Genomic DNA, 23,650 nt, shown 5'->3' with positions numbered 1-23,650 from the left:
TGTATATTGGTCATCTGGATAGCCTCTTTTGTGAAATGTGTTGTACCCAATTTTTCTATGCTGGGGTCTAATTTTTTCTTTCTGATTTGTGAGAGTTCTTGACATTTTCTGGATACATATCTTCTGCTGAATATATGTATATATGGTCATATTTTTTTTTAAATTATGTGGTATGGTTTATTACCTTGGTTTTTAACAGCTTTATTAAGATAAAATTCACATATCTTTCAACCATGAATCTACTTTTTGTCTCTATAGATTTGCCTATTCGAGGCATTTCATATAAATGGAATCATACAATATGTGGTCTTTTGTAATTTATCTCTTTCACTTATCATGATGTTTTCAAGGTTCATCCATGTTGTAGCGTGTATCAATACCTCATTCCTTTTCATTGTTGAGTAATATTTCATTGTATGGGTATGCTACATTTTTTACCCATTCATCAATTGATTGACATCTGGAATTTTTCACGTTTTGGCTATTATGAAGAATTCTGCTGTGAACATTTGTGTGCAAGTTTTTTTGTGGTCATAATGTTTTCATTTTTCTAGGAGTGGAGTTGTTGAGTCATGTGATAACTCTGTTTTAACATTTTGAGGAACTAGCAGACTGTTTTCCAAAGCAACTGCAATCTTTTGCATTCCTTTTCCACATCCTGCTCACCAAGATTTTCCTTTTTTTTGTTTAATCATAGCCATTCTAGTAGAGGTGAGGTGGTATCTGTGGTTTTGATTTGCATCTCCTCAGTGACTAATAATGAGCGTCTTTTCATGTATTTGTTGGCCATTTGTATATCCTCTGCAGTCATAGAAGTTTAGAAATAATATTCCTGTATTAGTTTTTTAATGTGTGTAGGATCTGTAGTAACATCCTCTATTTCATTTTTGGTGTTGGAAATGTATATCTTTTCTCTTGATTGTTCTAGCTACCTAGGAGGTTATCAATTTTATTGATCTTTCCAAAGAAGCAGCTTTTGGTTTTATTGATTTTTCTTTATTTTGTGTCTGTTTTCTATTTCACTGAATTCCACTGTTATCCTTACTTTCTTCCTCCTACTTACTCGAGGTTTAAATTGCTCTTCTTTTTCTAAGTTATTATGATGGAAGCTTAGATAATTGATTTCAAATTGTTCTTTTTTTCTGATATAAGTATTTAAAATTACAAAATTTCCTCTAAGCACTGTTTTACTTGCGTATCACAAATGCTGATATGTTTTATTTTCATTTTCATGCTGTGAAAATATTTTTAAAAACTTTTGTGATTCTTCTTGACCTATGGATTATTTAGTGTTGTTAAATTTCTAAATATTTAGATATTTCCCAGATATCTTTTTATTATTGATTTATAATTTAATTCCATTGCAGCCAGAGCCTATCCTGTATGAGTTCTGCATGATTTCAGACATTTTACATGTATCTGTTATGGTGTTTTTTTTTTTAACATCTAACATTTCTATTTTATTCTTTCTGTTAGTTTTATCTCTACTGAAGTGCCCCACCTATTCAGGTGTGTTATTTATTTTTTCACTAGAACCTTTAGCATATTAATCATAGTTATTTTAAATTCCTTTTCTGATAGTTCCAACAACTGGGTGGTATCTGATATAGTTTTGTTATTGTTGTTTGTTGTAGCTTTTTTTTGTGTCTTAGAAATTTTAGTTGAAAACCAGGCTATATGTAGGTATCTAAACACTGAAGTAAATAGTATTCCTGCCTGGAAATAGACACATCTACTCTTTTGCTAGGTTGTTACTGTGTGAGGTTGAGCAAACCTTGTCAGTAGTTAAATGTGGTTTGGGTTTTATTCTTTCTAGGGTTGCCCTCAGTTCACCGATTTCACATTCCTTCAGAATTTCCTTGTGCTTAGGTTGGTGACTGAGTTGCCAGAGGATTTTTTTTTTTTTTAAATGTGCCTGTATCGCTCATAACTTGGCTTTCCCTGTGAGCCTGCGCCTCAGAGAGGGCCTTTCTGTATGCTCTCACTTCTCTCTCAGGGGTCGATGGCTGTTATTTGTCACTTGAAGCATGCTAGCTTGGAGGTGGGGAGTAAGGGCTTCTGTTTCTGGGTCTCTAGGGTAGGGCTGTCTCAGTGATCTGCCCCTCCTGCAGGGATAGAGGATTGTTTTATTTGTTCTGTTTCCTTCCCCCAACAATAGTGGGTCTCTACCTGTGCTCTGAGGATGACAGTTTTGCTGACCTTCCCTCACTAGCTTAAGGCTTTTGAAGGGATAAAGATCTTGCAGAGCTTCATGTCTTTCTTGCAGTGGGGACTACTCTCCTTTCCCAGAGAAAGGAGATTCCCTGGATCATGAGGAAAGCTCTTTTCAGTTTCCTCCTCTTCTGCAGTTATTTTGTTGTGAGCACCCAGTAAGGTCCATAGAAACCAGCCTGTGAGTGGGTGCAGCTGCTCTTGTGTCTAAGCCTCCCAGGGTTTTAGACTCTCATGGTAGCCCACACTTGGCCTTTTGCAATTTGTAAAAAAGTTTAGCTGAAATCTTCTTACCCAGAAGGGTGGTGGTCCCGATCTTTCTCTCGTGTTATGCCTTATGTCAGCCAGTGCTCATGACCCATCTCTCCTTGGAGGTACCTGTCTTTCCTCAGATTATAGGCTAGTTGGTTGCCTGTGACCTTACCTCTGATAGATTCAAGAAAAGTTATGGTTTTGTAGATTACTCAGCTTTTTCTTGTTGGTAGGGTGGGAATGACACTATTTCTAGCTTTCTACATCCTGAATGGAATCAGAAATCTCACTGAAAAAGATTTAAGCCCCTAAATTTGTACCTAATCCTAATACAGTTTTCTTAATGCTTTAGAAGAGGGCTTGCCGGATGCTCTCTATCTTGAATTATACTTGTGTTAGTGGGTTGGATAGAACGCAAATGATCCCTTTGCTGACTTTTTATCCCATGGCTCAGTAAATTTGAAAAGGAGAGAACTGATAGCTGTTGATTCTCCTAGAGGGAAATAGTGTTTACATTGTTTTTACCAGTTTTACAGTAAAGAGAGGCAAAAGGTATCTCTCTCAGTGGTTGGGAAACAGAAATTTGAAATTGCATTCTTAAATGATCCTTTCAAGTACTGTGGGTTTTTTTTTTTTAAACCTTTTAATAGGGACTATTGCAAACATATATAGAAGGAGAGAGAAGAGTGTAATGATTCCCCCATCTACCTGTTACACAGCTTAACAATTATCAACCCATGCCTAATCTTGTTTCATCTACCATCTCTACCCGCCATTGATTATTTTTGAAACAAATTCCAGATGTCATTTCTTTTTATGCGTATTTCAGTGTGTAAGGTATTGTAGATTTTTATTCCATACCATATATATTTTAGTTTTAATATGTTGACTTTGGAAGCAGAAAGATAGCATTTGCAAATTCTGTGCTTTTTGCATTCAGAGGCATTTATATATTATGACAGGGTGTATTACAGATCTCTTCAATGTGTGTGATTAGTAACTGTGCCTATAGACAAAGGTTTTGGAGTCAAGATCATTTTTTCCTTGGCATTTTATAGGCCTTTCTCTTTCCTTGAAAAGTAGACTGTTGTACTACATTTAGTACGTGGAATTTGAATAGACATCCCCTAAGAACTGGACTCACTCACACTAATGAATTAATTTTCATATCCTGTTGGGACTGCTGTTTACACCTGTGTACTCAAAGGAAAAAACAAAATGCTTTGAATTTACTCTTATAGTTATATTTTGAACTGTTGTGCATGTATAAGAGCTTGGCATTTTAACTCTGTGTCCTTATCCTTTTAAACTTTTGTTTTGAAATAATTTTAGACTTATAGAAAAATTGCAGAAATAGTACAGAGAGTTCTCATATACCTGTCATCCAGCTCCCTTTAATGTTAACAACTTAGATAATCTTAGTATAACAATAAAAACCATGAAATTAGCATTGGTTTTATGTTTTTATCTTAACAGCTGCTGAAATTGTTCAAGAAATTGAAAATATGGAGAAGACTAGGATGCGTCTGGAAGCTAGTAAACTCAATGAAACTGTATGTTGATGGTATCTGTTTCAGTATCTTGGTAGACCGGAAGGAGAGAAAAGTTTAACACCTTACTAATATTAAAGCAAGCTGTTATTAAATCTGTTCAATGGGAAATGTACTAGAACACATTTCCATATATTATGATTACTTGCAACTCATTTTTAACACAAAATACTATCAGTATTTAGCAGTTTTCTAGCACAAAATGCAATCCCAAGTTGAGTTTATTAATGAACTAGAGCTTGTTTAGGGTTTATTGATGAACTAGAGTCCTGTGAAGAAAACATAAGCCTGTTCCTCAGGTGCCTTAATATTAGTCCTTTCTCTGATGGGGGCATTTGTTAATCTACTCAACTTCTATGGCTCTTAGGGGCTTTAACTGTAAAATTAAGGGGTTAAAATATATGATCCCTAAGATCCCCTTTTAGCTCCGGCATTCTGCAATTCCGAGATTCTACGTTTGGAGAAACTAATTACATTGTAAGAATTTATGAGGATTGAGTATTCTGTTGAGCTTACTGAGGGAATCAGAGGTCTAAAGTTCTTCGTTGTTGACTTGCTCTAGCTTGATGGTCCAAAACTTGAGGGAAGAGTTACCAAAGAAAAAAATAGTCACTGTGTCCTATGACACAGGATGAGGTGGTTTGGGCTTTCCCAAGTAGACTTTTTTTCCCTAGACTATTGGTAATGAGTTTGTAAGGAAAGCAGTGACCTTAGGGAAGTAAGTTTGTAACCACAAACCAAACCCATTGCTGTTGAGTCGATTCCAACTCATAGTGACTCTATAGGACAGAGTAGAACCTGCCCCACAGGATTTTCAAGAAGCAGCTGGTGGATTGAACTGCAGAGCTTTTGGTTAGCAGCTGAACTCTTAACCATTGCGCCACCAGGGCTCCTAGTTTATAACCACATAGTAGAAAAAAATAGGGTTTCCATTGACTTTATTACCTGTGCTACCTGTAAGATGGGAACTGTAATAAATCATATAAATAGATTTCTAATCTTTTAAGGGTAAGATAAAAAAAAAATTGGAACTAAAAATTTGATGCACTACACTTGTATTATTGCATTTTCTGTATGTATATTTCTATGACCTTGGAGAGGTTAGGTTGGAAACGAAAGAAGAGCTGCCTTATTAATGAAGAAGCTAAATTTCTGTAGTCAAGTATTGCCCGTTATATTAATGAATGTGAAAATTAAATATTGAAAATAGGAAACTAATTTTTCATATATTGTAATGGAATTAGTGTTACGTTTTCTACTGATGAGAAAAAAAAGTAATGACTGAAATGTATACTATGAAAATATCTTATTCAAGGGAAGTACACTAGAATTATTTTTGCCAGTTCTATGTAAAATAGAGATGAAGAGATTAATTTTTTCTCTGTTAAGTATCACATTTGAGATTTTAAAGTTTGTAGTACTCATTTCCGTTGCTGTCTTTTTAAAATTTTTTAATTAAGCTTTTTCTGTATTATTTTAGATCATGGTTTTTACTAAGGACCAAACAGAAAAGGAAATAGACGAAATCCACAGTATATATCGTAAGTTGTGCAGTGTTTTCTTTATTTGCAACAAAAATTTGGGTTACCTGATTTTTCCTCTTCAATAATTTTTTAAAATAAAGTTTTACGTTACTGCTGAATATAAACTCTTCTCGTTAACATTACTTAAGAGACTGAATTTTAGTTGAGTATTTACTCAGACAGTGACTTTTTTTTATAACTCTGCCTGCTTTTTGATTTATGACTAACATTCTACTTTGAGCTTATCACAAAACAGTTTGTAAATATTAATCAGTTGCTGCTTTCAAAGCATCTCTGTGAGAAGATAATGGGTTTAAAATGGAAACTGATGCTGCATCCTATCCTCAGGCCATTCAACGAGGATACTTTCATAAGGAATTTTAGCACCTCTATGACTTGCAAATTTGTGCCAAAAATAGTTTTCATTTTATTAGTTGTTACTAACTTCCCAACTTTATCATTTCCTTTTCCTTAAATGGTCTTTGTATATATCTTTCCTGGGGCTAACATATTACTGTTTTGTTAATTGATTAGCTGTTATTCTTTATTTGTTCGATTGGTTTTTAGTTTAAATTTAAGTGCCTGGCAAACAGTAGATAGTGAATATTTTAATGTTTGTTGAATGAATATTGCCAGTTTTGGTACGTTTTAAGAGGATTTTGTTTTATTTTTCCAGTTGTTAAATTTTGAAGAGGCAGGTTCAGTAGTGATCTGTTTTAGGAGGTAGATGAAGTACACCAGCACTAGGTATGGGTGTGATGGCTAATGCCTTACTAGAGTGGGAAAAGGAACCTCGGGTATTCATGGGCCTTAGACTGAACAATAAAAGCCCATCTTATTTTGTCACTAGAAAGATGAGTATGATGTGAGCTTCTTTGATCAACTTTTGAGAAGCCAAAGAGATTTTTCTTAGAGAGAAGATAGAGAAGGGAATATCAAATAATTACTGAATTGACAAAAATAAAGCCTGTAAAAATAAGGAAATCAGAAAATTTGCATGTAGAGAAAGAAATTTGAATTACTAAAAGGAGGATGTCTAACAATTATGCCACACTAAGAAAAATATGAAGATACAGGCAAGAAAATATACAAATATCTATTGCCCACCATTTATATATCTTGAAAAAGTTTATCTTTAATAAATAGGTTATGTTAAATTAATATAGCTCTAAAATAAACCTGGGAATATATATATATATATATATGTATATATATTTAACCTTTTATATGCCTCTAAATCTTTAATGCTTAGCCTTGCAGTTTAATCATATGTTTTGATTTAGTCTCAAAAATATACTATTGCTATCTCTTCTTTTAAATATTTAATAATTTACGTGCATTTTTTTAAAGCATGTAGTTCTATAAGGTTTATTATAAAAAACAGCAATCCCTTGCCTACTTTACCAGCAACCTGCCTCCATTCTTGTTCCCTAGAGGTAATGACTCTCAAGCCTTTTGCTTTTCTTTTGGTATTTACCTTCATTTTTATAAAAAAGATTGCTCTTTCTGTTATTTCTTAAAGTTTTTCAGTTTAACATGTTAACCATTGACTTCCTAATATGAAAAATGAAGATTTAGCTTTTTTGTACATCCTGACCCGTGCCTTTGCCTCCCTCCCATCCTCTGAATATTGTTATGTAATAAACTTTGTAAGATCAATATTTAGTTAGACACATTGTTTACAGTTGAGCCAGGCAGTATACATACTATGGTTGTAGTTCCTTTCAGAAAAACATTATGTTTTTCCTCGAGTTAATAATTCTCTTTTATTTGCTTACTTTACTGTATAAAAATCAGAAAACCAAACCCGTTGCCATCGAGTCGATTCCAACTCACAGCACCCCTATAGGACAGAGTAGAATTGCCCCAATAGGGTTTCCAAGGAGCGGCTGGTAGATTTGAACTTCTGACCTTTTGGTTAGCAGCCGAGCTCTTAACCACTGGGCCACCATGGCTCCACTTTACTATGTACCTAGTACTAATTTCTAAGCTTTCATCAGAAGTGTAAATCACTTTCAAAACACCTAAACACGTTGATTACTCTTCAACTTCATTATTTTCTCAGGAACATCTTGCCTATAGCCAGTATACTCTAGTTGCTCTTTGAGCCTCATATGTAGTTGCTATCCTGGAATCTCCTTTTGCAAACCTTCTGAAGATTCTATTCTCCTTCCTCCTGTGTTGGCTCGCTTTATCTAGGATCCAAATCTGCTCATTGTCTTTCCTTGTTTTGGTAGAATAGATTTTCCAGGAAACTCCCTGAGAAAACGTATGTGGAGAAATATTTTTTGAGACCATACATAACTGAAAATATTACTTTTACAATTGATGGTTAATAGGGCTGGGTATAGAATTCTAGGTTGGAAAGACTTTCCCTCTAAATTTTGAAGAATTCTTCCATTGTCTTTTAGCTTCTGGCATTGCTGTCAATAAATACCTTGCCATTCTGATTCTCGATCTTCATATGTGCCTTTTTTTTTCTTTCCTGACATACTCATGTTCAGTTCATCCAGTTCTGTCCATCTCTATTTTCTAAATATTTCTTAATTCTGTACACTTCTTTTTCTATCCTCTGCCACTATCCTAGCCACAGTTGCCACCTAGCTAGTCATTCACCATCTTCTCTTGCCCTTCCCTGATCCATTAATACTCAGAAGCCAAAATCATCTTCTAAAATTGGTAAATCTAAGGAGTCCCTGGGTGGCGCAAACAGTTAAGCACTCGACTGCTAGCTGAAAGGTTGGCAGTTCAAACCCTTCCAAAGGTGCCTTGGAAGACAGGCTTTGCAGTCTACTTCCGTAGTGTTTTCAGGACTTGGTCACAGCTTTGAAAACCCTATGGAACCATTCTACTCTGCACATATGGGGTTGCCACGAATTGGAATCTGGCAACTAACAAGAACAGAGGTGTGCTAAGATAAAATTGGTAAATCTTCTGATCATGTCATTCGTGCCTTATTGTCTTCCTGCCATTGTCAAAAACTTTTCAGTGGCTTTCCATTACTCTTAAATAAAGTTTATAATGTCTGTTATCTTCTACCTGACCTGCCTACTTTTTCAGTCTCTTGTCTTCCTCTTTATATTCCAGTCACTCTTATTATCATTTAGTTCCTTTATTTTTCCACATCTCTCACTATTTGATTTTACTCTCTTTTTGAGAAAAAATATATAAGTTTAGAACTATCCGCCAAGCTATCAGTCATGCTTCAGCTACCTCCTATCTTCTGACTTGAGCAGACTTTTCTTCTACTCATTTCCACATTGTCACTTTTTAAAAGAAAAAACAGGAAAGTAGAAATCACAATTGTTGAGTATATATTCTGTGTCCAGAGTTTATGTTATTTTAGTAATCCTCCCAGCAAATCTATAAAGTGAGTATTCTTTTCATTTCATAGAGGAAGAAACTGAGACTCAGAGATGTTAGGTAATTTGCCCATATAGCTAGTAAAAATCAATACTGGAAATAAAATCCAGATTTACCAGTTACCCAAGTCTAAGCCCTTTGCATTGTACTATGCTGTCTTTTTTGAAGCTGAAAAGAATAACTGCATGTTTAGGAATCTTCTTTTTTTGTGTGTGTAATGTAAGCTTTAATTTAAGGTTATAATACTTAAAACAACAATGACCTTAATTTTACAGATGGGCTAATTTGGTAGTTTTGTGATGATACATCTTTCTATTTTCTTTAGCAGTCTTTTGGATAGAATAATATTCATGATTTGTCTTTTAAGTAAAGGAAATAGTAGAATCAGTCATTTTGAGCTTTAATTTTGGATCTGAAGAAAATGTGTTTGATTCAGAAGTTGAATCCAATGAGTTGAGTTACCTGTGGATTTCAGATACCAGATGCTTTTAGTAAGTGTTCTTAATTAAGACATCCTATTGGGATCTTCATGCTCTTTACCTTGGTAAAATATAGTTTTGTACTCTGCCAGAAAGAGCTCCAATGAACTCTGTCTCCTGAAACTTTTCCTGGGAGTATCAACATAATCTTGTTAAGTAGGCAAGGCATTGTAGCATTATTTAATTTGTTTGGTTATTCATTAATTTAATAAATATTTACTGAGCATCTACAGTGTGTTAGCTGATATTCTAGGTATTGGGAATACAGCAGTAAGCAAGGTACACAAGGTCTCTCCTCTTGTGGAACTTATATTCTAGTAGGAGACAGAGAAATAACATAATAAAGAAGCAGACATGTAATAACACAATTTTAGGTGGCAAGTGCTTTGAAGAAAATGAAACAGTAATATGATAGAAATTATGGGAGGCACTAGGCAAGGTAGTCAGGAAAAGGCTTTTCCTGAGAGGTTGACATTTGATAAGAGTCTTAAGTAAAATAAAATAAAAATAAAGAAGCAGCCATTCAAGAGGGTGGGAGGAAGAGTGTTCCAGGTAGAGGGAGCATCCAGAGCAAAGGCCCTAAAGTAGAAACAAAGGAGGTGAGTGTGGCTAGAATATAGTGAGTAAGAAGGGAGATGGTATGATGGAGGGCAGGGGGCCAGACCATGTAAGACCTTGAAAATTTTTATTTTGGATTTTATTCTTAATGCAGTGGGAAGTTGTTAAACCCTATGATGTTGAGTCGATTCTGACTCATAGCGGCCCTATAGGACAGAGTAGAGCTGCCCCATAGGGTTTCCAAGGAGTGGCTGGTGGATTTGAACTGCTGACCTTTTGGTTAGCAGCTGAGCTCTTAACCACTGTGCCACCAGGGCTCCTGTGGGAAGTCATTGGGGGGTTTAAAAAGATAAGTAAGTGATTTTTATCTATTACATTTTAAAAAATGACGATGTCTTTTGAGTAGAGAATTCATTGCAGCGGGATGGGGTGGGGGCAAGAAATAGCCAGAAAACCAATCAGGAGTCTCATCACTCAAGAAGTGTTTATTGATCACCAACTACTGTGTCTCAGACAATATTCTAGGTATTGTGAATATAGCATTAAGCAAAATAGTCTATGTCTTTGCCCACATGCACAATGGGAGGGGTGACAGTTGAAATGTTTAATAGTCAGATAGTGATAAGTGCCATAGCACTTCATAAAGAAATACAGGGCAAGGATAGAAAGTGATGGAGCTGCTATTTTAGATTTGGTGGTCCAGGAAGGCCTCTTTGAGAGGTGATGTGATTTATGAAGAGAGACCTGAATGAAGTGAGGCTATTGCAGTAAATTAGGCCAGAAGTGTTGCCTAGCCTAGAGTGGTTGCAATATAGGAGTATAATGGACTATTTCAGGTAAACTATGGAAGTAGCATCAATAATATTTACTAATGAATTGAATGTGGGGATGACTGAAAGGAATCAAGAATAACTCCTCCGTTTTTATTTTAAGCAACTGGGGAGGGAGATGACGGTGCCATTTTACTGAGATGGAGAAGACCAGGGAGGATTGTGGATAGAGAAATGGAATCAAAATTTCTATTTTGTCTGTGTTAACTTTTTATTTCTATTGATTAGCCAACTGGAAAAGAGAATTAGCCATGAATATGTGAGTCTACTGACTAAAAAGACATGTTTCAAGTCATTAGGTTACAGGTAGCATTTACTAGATAAAATTACCTAGAAGAAGAGTACTGCTAGGAAGCAGAGCCTAAGGGGGTAAGTCATGGGGTACTCCAGCATTTACAGTAAAGGTTCTCGTTCTCCAAGGCTCTTTACACTCTAAGAAATTATCAAGGACACAAAAGGGCTTTTGTTTGTGTGGGTTATATTTATTAATATGTAGTATATTACCAGTTAAAATTTAGAGGACTTCTGCTTCTGGCTGTGATGGAGTAACAGGGACCTGATTTATCCTCCTGCTTGAAACAACTGTAAAAAATGGACAAATCATATGAAACAGTGGTTTCCAAGATGCTGAACATCAGGCAGCAAGGAACAGCGATCCTTGAGAGATGGGAAAAAATGAGATGAGCTAAATAATTGTCTCAGCTTTTTCTTGGGAGAGTTTCCAGGCTGTGGTTCAGGGAGAGGAGGACTCAGGCAAAGCCTGGTGGAGTCTGAGTTAAGGAGAAAGAGCTGAGGGACCAGAGAAATCAAGGCAGCTAGAATTTACAGGACAGAGTACCAGAGTAGAGAGAGCAGCACAGAGAACCCTACAGATCTGCAGAGGGTTCGCTTCGAGTATTCATTCAGCATACAAAGTATGTTCTCTGACCACAGTGAAATTAAATTAGAAATCAGTAACAGGAAGCTCTCTGGAAAATCACCAAATATTTGGAAACTAATTTGCACACTCTCAAATAACCCATAGCTCAAAGAAGAAAATAAAACCAGGAAATTACAAAAATATTTATTAACTCATTTTAAAATAATGACAATAAATCCATTACATGTTAATATAAATGACATTTTGGTAAAAAAAAAAACAAAAATTAATGACGGTTTTTACTCTTAGCCCAGATGGAATAACAGAGGCTATATTTACTCTTCTTTACTAAAAACTAGAGAACCAGATGAAATGTATGACACAATGGTTTTCAGATATTGGAAAATAACACAGAACTGTGATCCCTGAGAGAGAGAGGAAACAAAGTAGTAGCCTCTACCGTTCCAGCAGCTTATGGTCTGTAGGCAGTTTTCAGGCTGTAGCAAAGGATGGGAGAACCCCCAAACAGCCTGGTGGTATCAGTAAGTTGAGGCAGAAATCAAAGTTCTGGAAGGCCAAGGTGTCTAGAGTTTATGGGACAGAGTGTCAGGAAGGAAAGAAATGCATAGAGAGGAAGAGAGCTCTAATGATCCACAGAAGGATCCTGTTAGGTCTTTGGCTGTCTAGCAATCTGCATGTGCATGAGAGAAGACTGCCTGAGACTAGGGGAAGAACCACTGGAAAAGATTAGGCAGAACAGTTTCTGGAGCTCACATAGGGCAAAGAGTAGTTTGAGTTTCTGCCAGCCAGAGTAGAAAAACCTTGTACTACATGGGACATTTGGGAAGAATTTTAATAATGGCTAAATTACCTTTGGACAAGGTGATAAAATATTTTAGGCTTTGTACGTACTGTCTCAGTTACATGGTCTTTTTCGTTTTGTTTATTTCTACACCTCTTTTAAAATGTAAAAACCATTTTTAGCTGGAGGTCATGACTCAAATTTGGCCCATGGGCCATGGTTTGCTGACCTCTCCTCTAGACTAAAGTCTTCTCTAATCTGCCTTAACAAAATTTTGAAGCAGGCCTTGAAAGCATTCAGTTGGTTCTAAGTAATTTGATGTGATCCAAAACAAAATATGACCAAATTTAAGGACAGAACAAAATTTAGCAATAAGCAGTGTAAAATTAACGGTGTCCAGTATCCTGTTGAAATTACGAGAAATTCAGAGAAGCAGGAAGATATGCTTAAACAGGAGAAGAATCAATCAATAGAACCAGACACAGGAATGACAGAGATGATGAAATTAGTAGACAAAAATATTAAAACACTTACAAATATACCCAAGAAGGAAGAATAAGGATCCTGCTAAGGTGAAAATGGAAGATGTAAAAAAAAAACAAAACCAAAAACCTGTATTTAGATTGAATTCCTTAGATGATGAACATATGTAATTGAAAAATACACTGGATTTGTAAAAGGAGGTTAGTAGATATTTTGGAATGAATGAGAATACATTATATCAGTGTGAGATGCAGCTGAAGCAGTGCTTAGCGGGAAATGTATAGCCTTAAATGTTTATATTAGGAAAGAAAAAAAGGTCTTAAAATAGTGATCTAAGCTTTTATCTTAAGAAACTAGGAAAAAAAAAAAAAAAGAGCAAACTCTACCCAAAGCAAGCAGAAGGAAGGTAACAGTAAACATAAGAGCAGAAATCAATGAAACTGAAAACAAATATAGAGAATCTATAAAACCAAAAACTGGTTCTTTGTAAAGATCAATAAAATTGATAAACCTCTAGCAAGCCTGATCAGAACAAAAAGAGAGAAGACACAAATTATTAATATCAGGACTAAAACAGGGTGAATTTCTAAGGATCTTACTGACATTAAAAGAATAAAAAGGGAATATTGTGAACAACTTTATAACAATTAATTTGAGAACATACATGAAATGGATGAATTCCTTGAAAGACACACATTACTAAACCTCTCTCAAGAAGAAATATATAAGCTGAATAGGCCTACATCTATTAAAGAAATTTATTTTGCATTCCTAGGAAGAACATTCCAGGTCCAAATTCCTTTACTGGTGAGTTCTGTGAAACATAAGAAAAGAAATACCACAAACTCCTTTCAAAAAATGGAAAAGGAGGGAACACTTTTTACCTCATTTTGTGTGGCCAGAATTTCCATGATACCAAACCAGACCTAAAAAAAAAAACAAAACCCAAACCCATTGCCGTTGAGTCAGTTCTGACTCATAGTCTAATAAATGTTCTGACCAATATTTCTCATGAACATAGATGCAAAAATCCCTAATAAAATTTTAGCAAACTGAATCCAGCATATATAAAAAGGATTGTTTGGAGGCGGGGCCAAGATGGCAGAGTAGTCAGATGCTTCCGGTGGTCAGTCTTACAACAAAGACCCAAAAAAACAAGTGAATCGATTATATAAGACAATCTAGGGGGCCTGGACATCAATGGCAAAGCTGAGGAACTGGACTGAGTGGCAGAGGTAGGGAGTGATGGTTCAGAAGCAGCGAGGAGTTGCCAGACCTGACCCGGCGAGAGCCTCAGCTCTTCAGGCTGGATCAGCTTGTGCGTGGTGAGGCAAGCAGTGGCGCTTGGGAGGCGTTTTCCACATTGGGATAGACCCAGTGGCAGAGAGTCTACTCGGCCATGCAGAACCAGTGAGAAGCAGCAGCCCTCGATCAGCGAAAGATAAGAATTTGCATCTGGCCTACCGCATGAATCAAAAACACCCCCCTTTGGGAAAAACCTCTCTCCCGTTTACCTCCCCACTCCCTGCTCTGCACCGGGTCCGGGACGACTTCAGCAATAGCCAAGTCCCCTCTTCCAGAAGTAGGACCTGTCATGCGCCCTGAGCCATTCTCCCGGCCTTGGAGAGGGAACAAATTAACAAACAGGAGATAAAATAATCTACTGGCTTCCCTAAACCAGGAACTCAGGGTGGGCACAGCTCCTTTGCCTGGGCACAGGCATAAGGGATCCATGGACTTTGAGTGCCTTTTGCCCTGCATAGACTTGTGTGAGCCTGTTTCAACAGTGAGGGCCCTCATTACTACAGTACAACAGGGTATATACCTGAAGTCTAACTTCAGCTGTTTCAGCTGTGAAGTAGCAGGTTCATGGCATTTGACATGGCTCTGCCCATTAAGCAGAGTCTTCACCTACCCACATCAGGGGCCTGAGGACTGGTGGCTCCACCCACGCCACCTAGCCACCTGCAACAGGGGCCCAAGAATAAGTGGTGCCCCCTAGTCCTTACAGCCAACAGCATTGGGTGCTCATAGTCCAGCTGGAAAACCCACCCACCTACGTGCTTTAGGGAACAGGGACATGCTTTCCTCCCAGACACTTGCGGGCAGCCATTGCCCCCCTGCCTTGCTCGGCGTGTGACCCCCTGCTGCAGCTGGATGCCTGTGCATACACCAATCACCCATGCCTGTCTGGGACTGTAGGTGAGAGCCTGCACCACACAATTGGTGGCCGACTACCTGGACACCTGAGCTGTATCCATACAGGAGAAGTGGGCAGACTCCTGGGCTCACATACTTAGTGGCAGGTCTGGCCACCTGGTGGCAGGATGTTGGAGCTTCAGGGGCACCGGTGATTGGGCTAGCTCACACAAGGAGCCTATTTGGGCATATCAAAACAAGAAGTTAGGGTACAGTTAGCAAACATAAAATAAATAAATATAATAACTTATTGATGGCTTGGAGACAACAGTCAATATCAAATCACATAAAGAGGCAGACCATGATGGCTTCAGCAAGCTCCCAAAATAAAGAATCAAGAAATTTTCCAGAGGAAGAGAATTTCTGGGAATTACTGGAGGCAGAATAGAAAAGATTAATATACAGAACTCTTCAAGAGATCAGGAAGGAAATTAGGCAAAACACAGACCAAGCAATAGAGGAAATTAAGAAGATTAGTGAAGAGCATAATGACAAATATAACAGGCTGCAAGAATCCATAGAGAGACAGCAATCAGAAATCCAGAAACTTAACAATAAAATTTCAGAATTAGACAACTCAATAGAAAGTCATACGAGCAGAATTGAGGCATTGGAAGTCGGAATTAGTGAGATTGAAGATAAAGCACTTAACACCAACTTATTTGAGGAAAAATCAGATAAAAAGATTTTAAAAAAGGAAGAAACCCTAAGAATTATGTGGAACTCTATCAAGAGGAATAATCTGCTAGTGATTGGAGTACCAGAACGGGGGATAACAGAAAACATAGAATTCTTGAAGATTTGTTGGTAGAAACTTTCCCTGATATCATGAAAGATGAGAAGATATCTATCCAAGATCTTCATTGAACCCCACATAAGGTAGTTCTCAAAAGAAAGTCACCAAGACATATTATAATCAAACTTGCTAAAAGTTTGATTTTGGTTTGGTTTCGGTCTTGTGCACCACAGGGCAGACTCAGAGACACTCTGGCAGTAAAAGCTGGTCTAAAAAAGAATCGTTATGGTGAGTAGGGAGTAAAGAGCCTGACTTGGCACTAGAAAAAATTAGGATATTTCAACCTGGAAATGCAAAAAGGGTGGTATGATTCAAGTATTAAAAACCTTGAAGAATATGAGTTGGGTGAATATGGACTTATTCATCAGATCCCACAATTAGCTGAGCCACTTAAAAGTTTTAAGAGGTAAACCAGCAGAACTGAGATTTTAAACTCTGGAGTACTCCTTGCCAAATGGCAGAGCGCCCAAAATGAGGTGAAGAGATGAGTGAGAACAACTTTCATTAGTCATAATCTTTTGGCCTCGTTCACTTTCTGAGCAGGGGTTATTGGACTTCTTGGGCGGTGGCCAGAGCAGTGGCTGCCATTTACTTTTTGGTTTCTAGCCTAGCTGTGGGGTAATTAGGTTAAAAAAAAAAAAAAGACAATCTCTTTTAAACCTTGGATTTTATTACTTGAAAAAATGAATTCATTAAGTATCTTTAACTGTTAATGAGATTGCTTTAGCAGGTTTCTGGAGTAATTCTTAAATTCACAATCCGCATGTGCACAATGGAGTGACCTTACTAGGAAAATGTCTGCTCTCCTGAAGGCCTGGATCTGTCTCACTAAATAATGTAAATGCCACAGAGCTGTATAACCCTTAGCTAACAGAAACTACATAATGGTGGTGGTGTTAGCCCACTGATTCTGGAGAGCTGAAGAAAAGCAAGATAATTACCCTTAACTGCATAGAGTTAAATAGGACTTGAAAGAAATTACTTAGCTTATATCCTTCTGGGGTCCTGGTGGCTCAGTGGTTAGGAGCTCGGCTGCTAACCAAAAGGTCAGCAGTTCGAATCTACCATCCACTCCTTGGAAACCCTATGGGACAGTTCTACTCTGTCCTGTAGGGTCGCTATGAACCAGAATCAACTTGACGGCAATGGGTTTTTTTTTTATATTCTTCTAGATAGAATCTCACCTGTTTCTAAATCTTTATGGCCAGCCTACATTTTGTTTACAGATATTTTAACCAGACTCATATTTAAAATTTACCAAAAACTTTGCAACTCAATAAGTTTCACTGGACGTTTTCATACTTGTACTGTACACATAAATATATTGGTACTAGAAACAGTCTTTCCCTACTGTCTTTGCTATGTCTATAAATATCCAAACATAGGAATCCAACTTCTCTTTTCTTTGTTTCATAATTTAGTGCTCTCTTATCCCATGTTAAAGGATCATTTTCAAAAACAGGTAAAATAAATACTCCCATACAGATATAAAGCAAACATGTATTAGGGATTTTATTTAACTCATTATTAGAGAGGGGACTAAGATGTTATAAATTGTTATAAAGGAGAATCCAAAGAACAGACACATTAATAGATCTTCCACAGTTGGGGAGGGAAGTCAGTTAAACTTCTACCAGGCAGAAATTTGCATTGTCTATAGACAGGGATTATTTTCCATTGCTATCAGTTATCTACAATACAGTTTGGAAACCCTGGTGGCGTAGTGGTTAAGTCCTATGGCTGCTAATCAAAAGGTCACCAGTTCGAATCCACCAGATGCTCCTGGGAAACTCTGTGGGGCAGTTCTACTCTGTCCTGTAGGGCCGCTATGAGTCAGCATCGACTCAATGGCAAGGGGTTTGGTTTGGTTTTGGCTATCTACAGTTTACAGAGTTGTAACATAGCTCAAAGGCAATGAAAGACTCAAATCCTAGAAAGGTGGCTCTGGACAATGCATAGTTTTCAACTGAAGCACAAATTTCCCCCTAAGCCCACCTAGTGTTTTGCTACAGAGAAAATGGAAGGCACCATGTGATTAAATAGTATATTGTTGGTTATTTTATGAAAAGTTTCAAAACTTTAACTATTTGCAGTATGATTCTTTCTAAAATGTATCATGCAGAATTTATGACATTATTTTGAGCCATGCCTTACATGTTTATGACTGCTAGATAAGTAAACTACAGCCTCAGCTATTTAAACCATGCATAGTATAGAATCACAAACAGATGTCATAAAGTTTCTGCTTATATCTAAAGCTGACAGACTACTCTTTATTGAATAAAATAATTTATAACGATGACCCTGAGGTCAGGGTTAATTAACTTATGCTTAAAAAAACCTGTTGCCGTCGAGTCGATTCTGACTCATAGCGACCCTATAGGACTGAGTAGAACTGTCCCATAGCGTTTCCAAGGAGCGGCTGGTGGATTTGAACTGCTGACCTTTTGGTTAGCAGCCGAGCTCTTAACCACTGCACCACCAGGGCCCCACTACTAATTAAAGCAGTGGTAAATTAAGATTGATGTTATTATAATATCTTAAGATAAGGTAAATTGGGGGAAAGTTCTTAGAATGTTAAAATAACAGGGTTATAAATGGGAAATGGGCAAGAAATATGAAGAAAAATGTGGGAATTGGAATGGATATCCTTTGTTTTTATAATCCAGTTACCACTCTTCATCTTAGTACTCTTTTGTATCTTGGAAATTAGAATAGTGTCTTTTGGGTTTGCAGCTTGCCTCTCTTATGGCATACTTAAGGAAGCAGTGTCTTTCATGCTCTGTCAAAAGCTTCTCTAGAGCATGAAACACCCATAGGAATATCATATCGTTTTCCTGTTTTTATTCTTGTGCTTGTCAACTTTTAAATTCATTGCAAGTGATTCCTAAGAGTGCTGTTTTTGTACACTTGTTGATATTCAGTTTGTTAGTTGTGGATGGCTAACGTTTATAGTCCCTGCTTTACTGAGAAGATCTTTTGAATTTCAGGTAAAAAACATCAGAATGAATTTCAGCTTCTGGTCAATCAGGCCAAAAAAGGATACAAGAAAAATGTTGAAATGTCAAAAAAAAAAGTAGCAAAAAAAGAAGATGAATCTACAGAAAAACTATTACCTGTGTGCATGGGTAAGAGACTTTAATTAAAAATAGAAATATGTTGAATTTCACTATTGTAATATGAAAAAAAATAAAATTAAAGGAATTTACTTTGGAGTTAGTAGGTGTTTGAAATGGGCAAAAGTATTTTTAGATAAACTTAATATAGCAGTTGTTGAATATAAACTAGATTTATTACTCTGGGAAACATGATTGGGAGAATGTCTTGAAGACACAGAGTATCTAAAATCTGTCTTCCTTTTGGTTAACGATAATCATAAGTTTCTTAGTTCTTTTAAGCTTGAGGATGTTTTCTAGATGTAGGTTTTTTTGCTGGAGATCCTAAGATATCCTTCAGAGATTAATTGCTTTTGTTATAGAATGCTGGTAATTATTTTGAACGGTGTGTTCTGCTAACAAATCTAGAGCTCAGAACATGGTGAATGTAATTAATGTCACTGAAATGTCCACTTAAAAATGGCTAAAATGGCAAATTTTTTGTTATATATACTTTACCACAATAAAACTTTTTTTAAAAAAAATCTAAGGCTAATTAATACACTTGGTATGCCAACACATGACACATTCCTTCATTTTGACTTATTTTAAAATTTGAGATTAATATTATATTTCTGTTGCCAAGGTTTTGGGCCATTGAACCAAACAGAATCATAATGGGGAGAAAATGCACAGGGAACTATATTTCACAGTTTAATAGCTGCCATGTAGTGTAAGAACTATCATTCCTTATTTTTGTCCTAAATTCTCCTGGTGCTGTTTAGTAGGTTACTGCCTCAGTATATGCCTCATGGTTTTTGACCAATTTGAGTTTGTTCATGCAGTTGCTAAAGGATATTCCTAGGAAGGAGTTAAGCCCCTGAGATAATCTGGCTTCATAGCTCCCATCAGGAGAATGTATTTATATATTGTTTGAATCTCTCTTGAATATGATTCATTGCTTGAGTTCAGGGGATTATGTATTATATGTGTATATGTACATAAATGTTGCTGTCTTTGGAGTTTATAGGTGATTGTTGCTGGTAGAGTGCTGTGCATGAATGAGCATGTCTGGGAGGGGTGGGGAGTGTGAGACAGGAGGACAAACAGACTGACACTGACTGAAAAGTGGGTTTTATATAGCCTCATACAACTCGCGTAATTTTTGCTCTTTAGAATAAACTTGCTCATTGAAGTACCAACCTAAGTCATCAAGAGGCATGTTCTCTCATGTAAGAAACTAGATCTGTTTTTGTTGCACGTCTGTGGGGAGGTCTGATGTCTCAGCCTCACGGTTTGGGCCTCTATTTGAAGTCCTGCATTCCGAGATCTAAGGGCAGGAATAAAGGATAACTGGTTTTCAGTGCCCACTAATTGCTGAATGATGTTCTTCCCTGGGAGGAAATTTATCTTCTCAAAGCTTATGTAAGAGGAAAAGAATAAAGTACAAAAATAGAAAATTGTTTTAAGTTGAATTCCTGTTCCCTGGTTTCCAAGCTTGATTGAATTCCCCTGGCCCATTGAATGATAGAGTTGCCTGGGTTCACTGAGTTTACTGAGTAATTGATTTCCTTTTATCGTGATCCCAGGGTCTGTTTACAACAGGAGATCCTAGTGATCCTGGATGGTCATCTTGGTTAGCTTCCTTTTTCTCTTTCCCAGATAAACATTAGAGGGTACAGTTTTGTTTTGGTAATGATGGCTTATTGAGAACCTGGCAACATTGGGAGCTTATTTATAGAAATTATACTCTTGTGATGTGTGCTGTTCTCCCAGTGTAAGAAAAACTTATAACTATTTCTGGAAAAATCTTAACTATATTGACTTGGAAAAGCTTTCTGAGGAATTTGTGCTATGCTTTTCCCATAAATTTTCTCTGCATAACAGAGCCTAGCAAATTCTTTGAGTGTCTTCTGTTAAAGTTCACTTGTTCTATAAGCAACTGGATGAGTGATGTGTGGAAGCTTTGCTTCTCTGTGATGAAACTCACAAAAAGGGGAGCACTGTACTATTAGCACATGTGGCTTACACATTAAGTGTTTACCCAGTTCCTGAATCTTAAGGATGGCATAATTGAAAATCCCAGCAGAATCCTGACATAAATTGTGAGAGGGAGAGTCCTGTACCCTAAAGAATCCGTCATGGGTATTGTTTTCATACTTGCAGACATTTGGCCATACCTGCAGGTCACATCTTGCAAACACTGTAACTGCATCCCTCCAGCCTTCCTGGACCTTATGTTTATCTGTAATAAGAGATCTCAAAAAATTGAGAATATGACAAGGGGTGCATAGAAATGTGATGTATAGTAATAATAATAAATATTTACTATGTCTGGTTAGTTTTCCTTTTCCATAGATTCTTTCAATAGATTTTTTTTTTTTAAAACAAATTTAGAGCAATGTCCAGATAGATTTACTACCAGGTAGTAGTCAGTGACCAATATTGTGGTTCTCTTGTTAATTAAAAGATTTATCTTTAATCTTTCTTTGTCATGCTTTTTATTTTTGTTTATCAGTATTCTCTAATCAATGAAACGTGCAAGAATTCCTTAGTAATATTGTAAATAGATGATGCTTCATTAGAATAACAAGGTTCTCCCCACTCCTAGTTTTAAAGGAAATTTTGTTTTAAAATTAATTAATTTTGGAAAAAACATGAGGTGGACAATTTAATTAGGTGATACCATTGTAGTTTTGATTCTTATTCTCTGGCTGTCACTAGAGTTTTGGAATCAATTTTACATATACTTCTATTTTACTAAGTACAAGTAGCAATATTAAATATTGTGGAATTAGTAGGCATACAGGGGTTGTAGATTTTAAGGTACTATGAACTGTTTTTTTTTATTTATTTATTTTTACTTCTTTTTTCCTTTTTAGGACAGGAAGATAATGAAATGAAGTTCTCAGACATGACCTCGATAACCAACCAATTTCCTCAGTCAGAGCTGGGCTCCCCAGGGAAGTTGGTGCCTGATAGATCAGATGATTCTTCTAATTGTACTGATATTCAAGAAGAAGCTTCTTTTCCACCAGAATCAGATTCATGCAATAGGTAAGAGACCTCTCATAGTTGATTGTTTTACATCTCTATTTCCTGTGCACTCTGAGGTAGATATGCAAAAATAAGTATAAAATAGCTTTGAAGCATGGTGCAGTTCCCCAGTCTCCTTTTACTGCTGTGTTGCCAGCAGTGATAGCAAGGCAGGATATGGAGGGTATGTGTGGCAACCACAGGGTGGCTTTGCCTTCCATTCTGTAGCATTTATAGAGGTATTTTTCCTGGAGTTGGAAAAGAAAGCATGATTGGCAGTGAAATTTTTGTCAAAATGATGAGTGAAGGAGAGACAGACAACTACACTGGAGAAGAGAGATGACCAGAAAGACATTACGTAGGAGAGTAAAAAAAAATAGAAAAATTTAACTGAGCAAGTAGAATAGATGAGGAAGCTTTAAAAATTAAAGAATTTTTCCAGAGACTTCATCAGCCTGAGACCAGAAGAACTAGATGGTGCCCGGCTACCACCAATGACTGCCCTGACAGAGAACACAACGGAGAGTCCCTGACAGAGCAGGAGAAAAGTGGGGTACAGAACTCAAATTCTAGTAAAAAGACCAGACCTAATGGTTTGATTGAGACTAGAGGGACCCTGGAAGACATGGCCCTCTGACTCTCTGTTAGCCCAAAACTAAAACCATTCCCAAGGTCAACTCTACAGACAAAGATTAGGCTGGACTATGGGACCTAAAATGATAGTTATGAAGAGTGTGCTTCTTAGCTCAAGTAGATACATGAAACTAAATGGGCAGCTCCTGTCCAGAGGCAAGATGAAAAGGCAGGGAGGATCAGGAGCTGGTTGAATGGACGTGGGAAATCCGGGGTGGAGAGAAGGAGTGTGCTGTCACAGTATAGGGAGAGCAACTTGGGTCACATAATAATGGGTTTATAAATTTTTGTATGAGAGACTAACTTGAATTGTAAACTTTCACTGAAAGCAAAACAATTAAAAAAAAAATTACAGGTTTTGGGGTGAGCTATTTTTCTAAATGATTTTTAAAAACATTGTTTTTAAAAGTATTGACAATTATATAGGGTTAAATCATAATCTATTACTGTCTGCCACTTTATGTTCTGTTGCTTCACTTTATATTGTATCACAAACATTAACCATGTTTCTACCTCATCTTTGTGACTGTTGTTCTTAATGGGTGCAGCGTTCTCTTGTGTTTCTCTACCATAATTGACCAGACCGTTCACTTCTTGTTAGATACCTACATTTTCCCCAGTGTTCTGCTTATCTGCCTAATGCTGTGGTTCTTCCTGCATAGAACCTTTTGTTTCTATTGAATTATTTCTTTAGCTTTAACGCGTTGTCATTGCTTTCTGGATGAATTATACCAATTTTAAATGGTATACCAATAGCATGTGAATGTGAACATGTCTTGAAAACAATTTAATCTTTGATATTTGTTAATTTAGATATTGCTGACAGTGCCCTAGCATGATAGGTTATATCTAATGAAACATCAAATTAAGAAACAAATTTTTATTTTATTTTATTTTATTGTACTTCAGGTGAAGGCTTACAGAACAAATAGTTTCTCATGAAACAGAAGTACACATGTTGTTTTATAACATTGGTTAACA

The 23,650-nt window shown here is 36.7% G+C and overlaps 1 protein-coding gene across 1 annotated transcript in view; it reads left to right on the top strand.

Annotated features, from left to right (window-relative positions):
- RAD18 (RAD18 E3 ubiquitin protein ligase) overlaps positions 1-23,650 on the top strand; it is a 111,428-nt gene that overhangs the window by 40,527 nt on the left and 47,251 nt on the right. Inside the window, exons 8-11 of the mRNA XM_004368293.2 lie at positions 3,940-4,016; positions 5,494-5,554; positions 18,896-19,033; positions 21,883-22,057. Of these exons, the coding sequence (XP_004368350.1) occupies positions 3,940-4,016; positions 5,494-5,554; positions 18,896-19,033; positions 21,883-22,057 (451 nt within the window). The remainder of the gene's footprint in view (positions 1-3,939; positions 4,017-5,493; positions 5,555-18,895; positions 19,034-21,882; positions 22,058-23,650) is intronic.

Source organism: Trichechus manatus, unplaced genomic scaffold (assembly GCF_000243295.1).
Source record: "Trichechus manatus latirostris isolate Lorelei unplaced genomic scaffold, TriManLat1.0 scaffold00001, whole genome shotgun sequence".
Lineage (NCBI taxonomy): Eukaryota > Metazoa > Chordata > Mammalia > Sirenia > Trichechidae > Trichechus > Trichechus manatus.
This window is presented reverse-complemented; position numbering and strand designations above follow the sequence as displayed.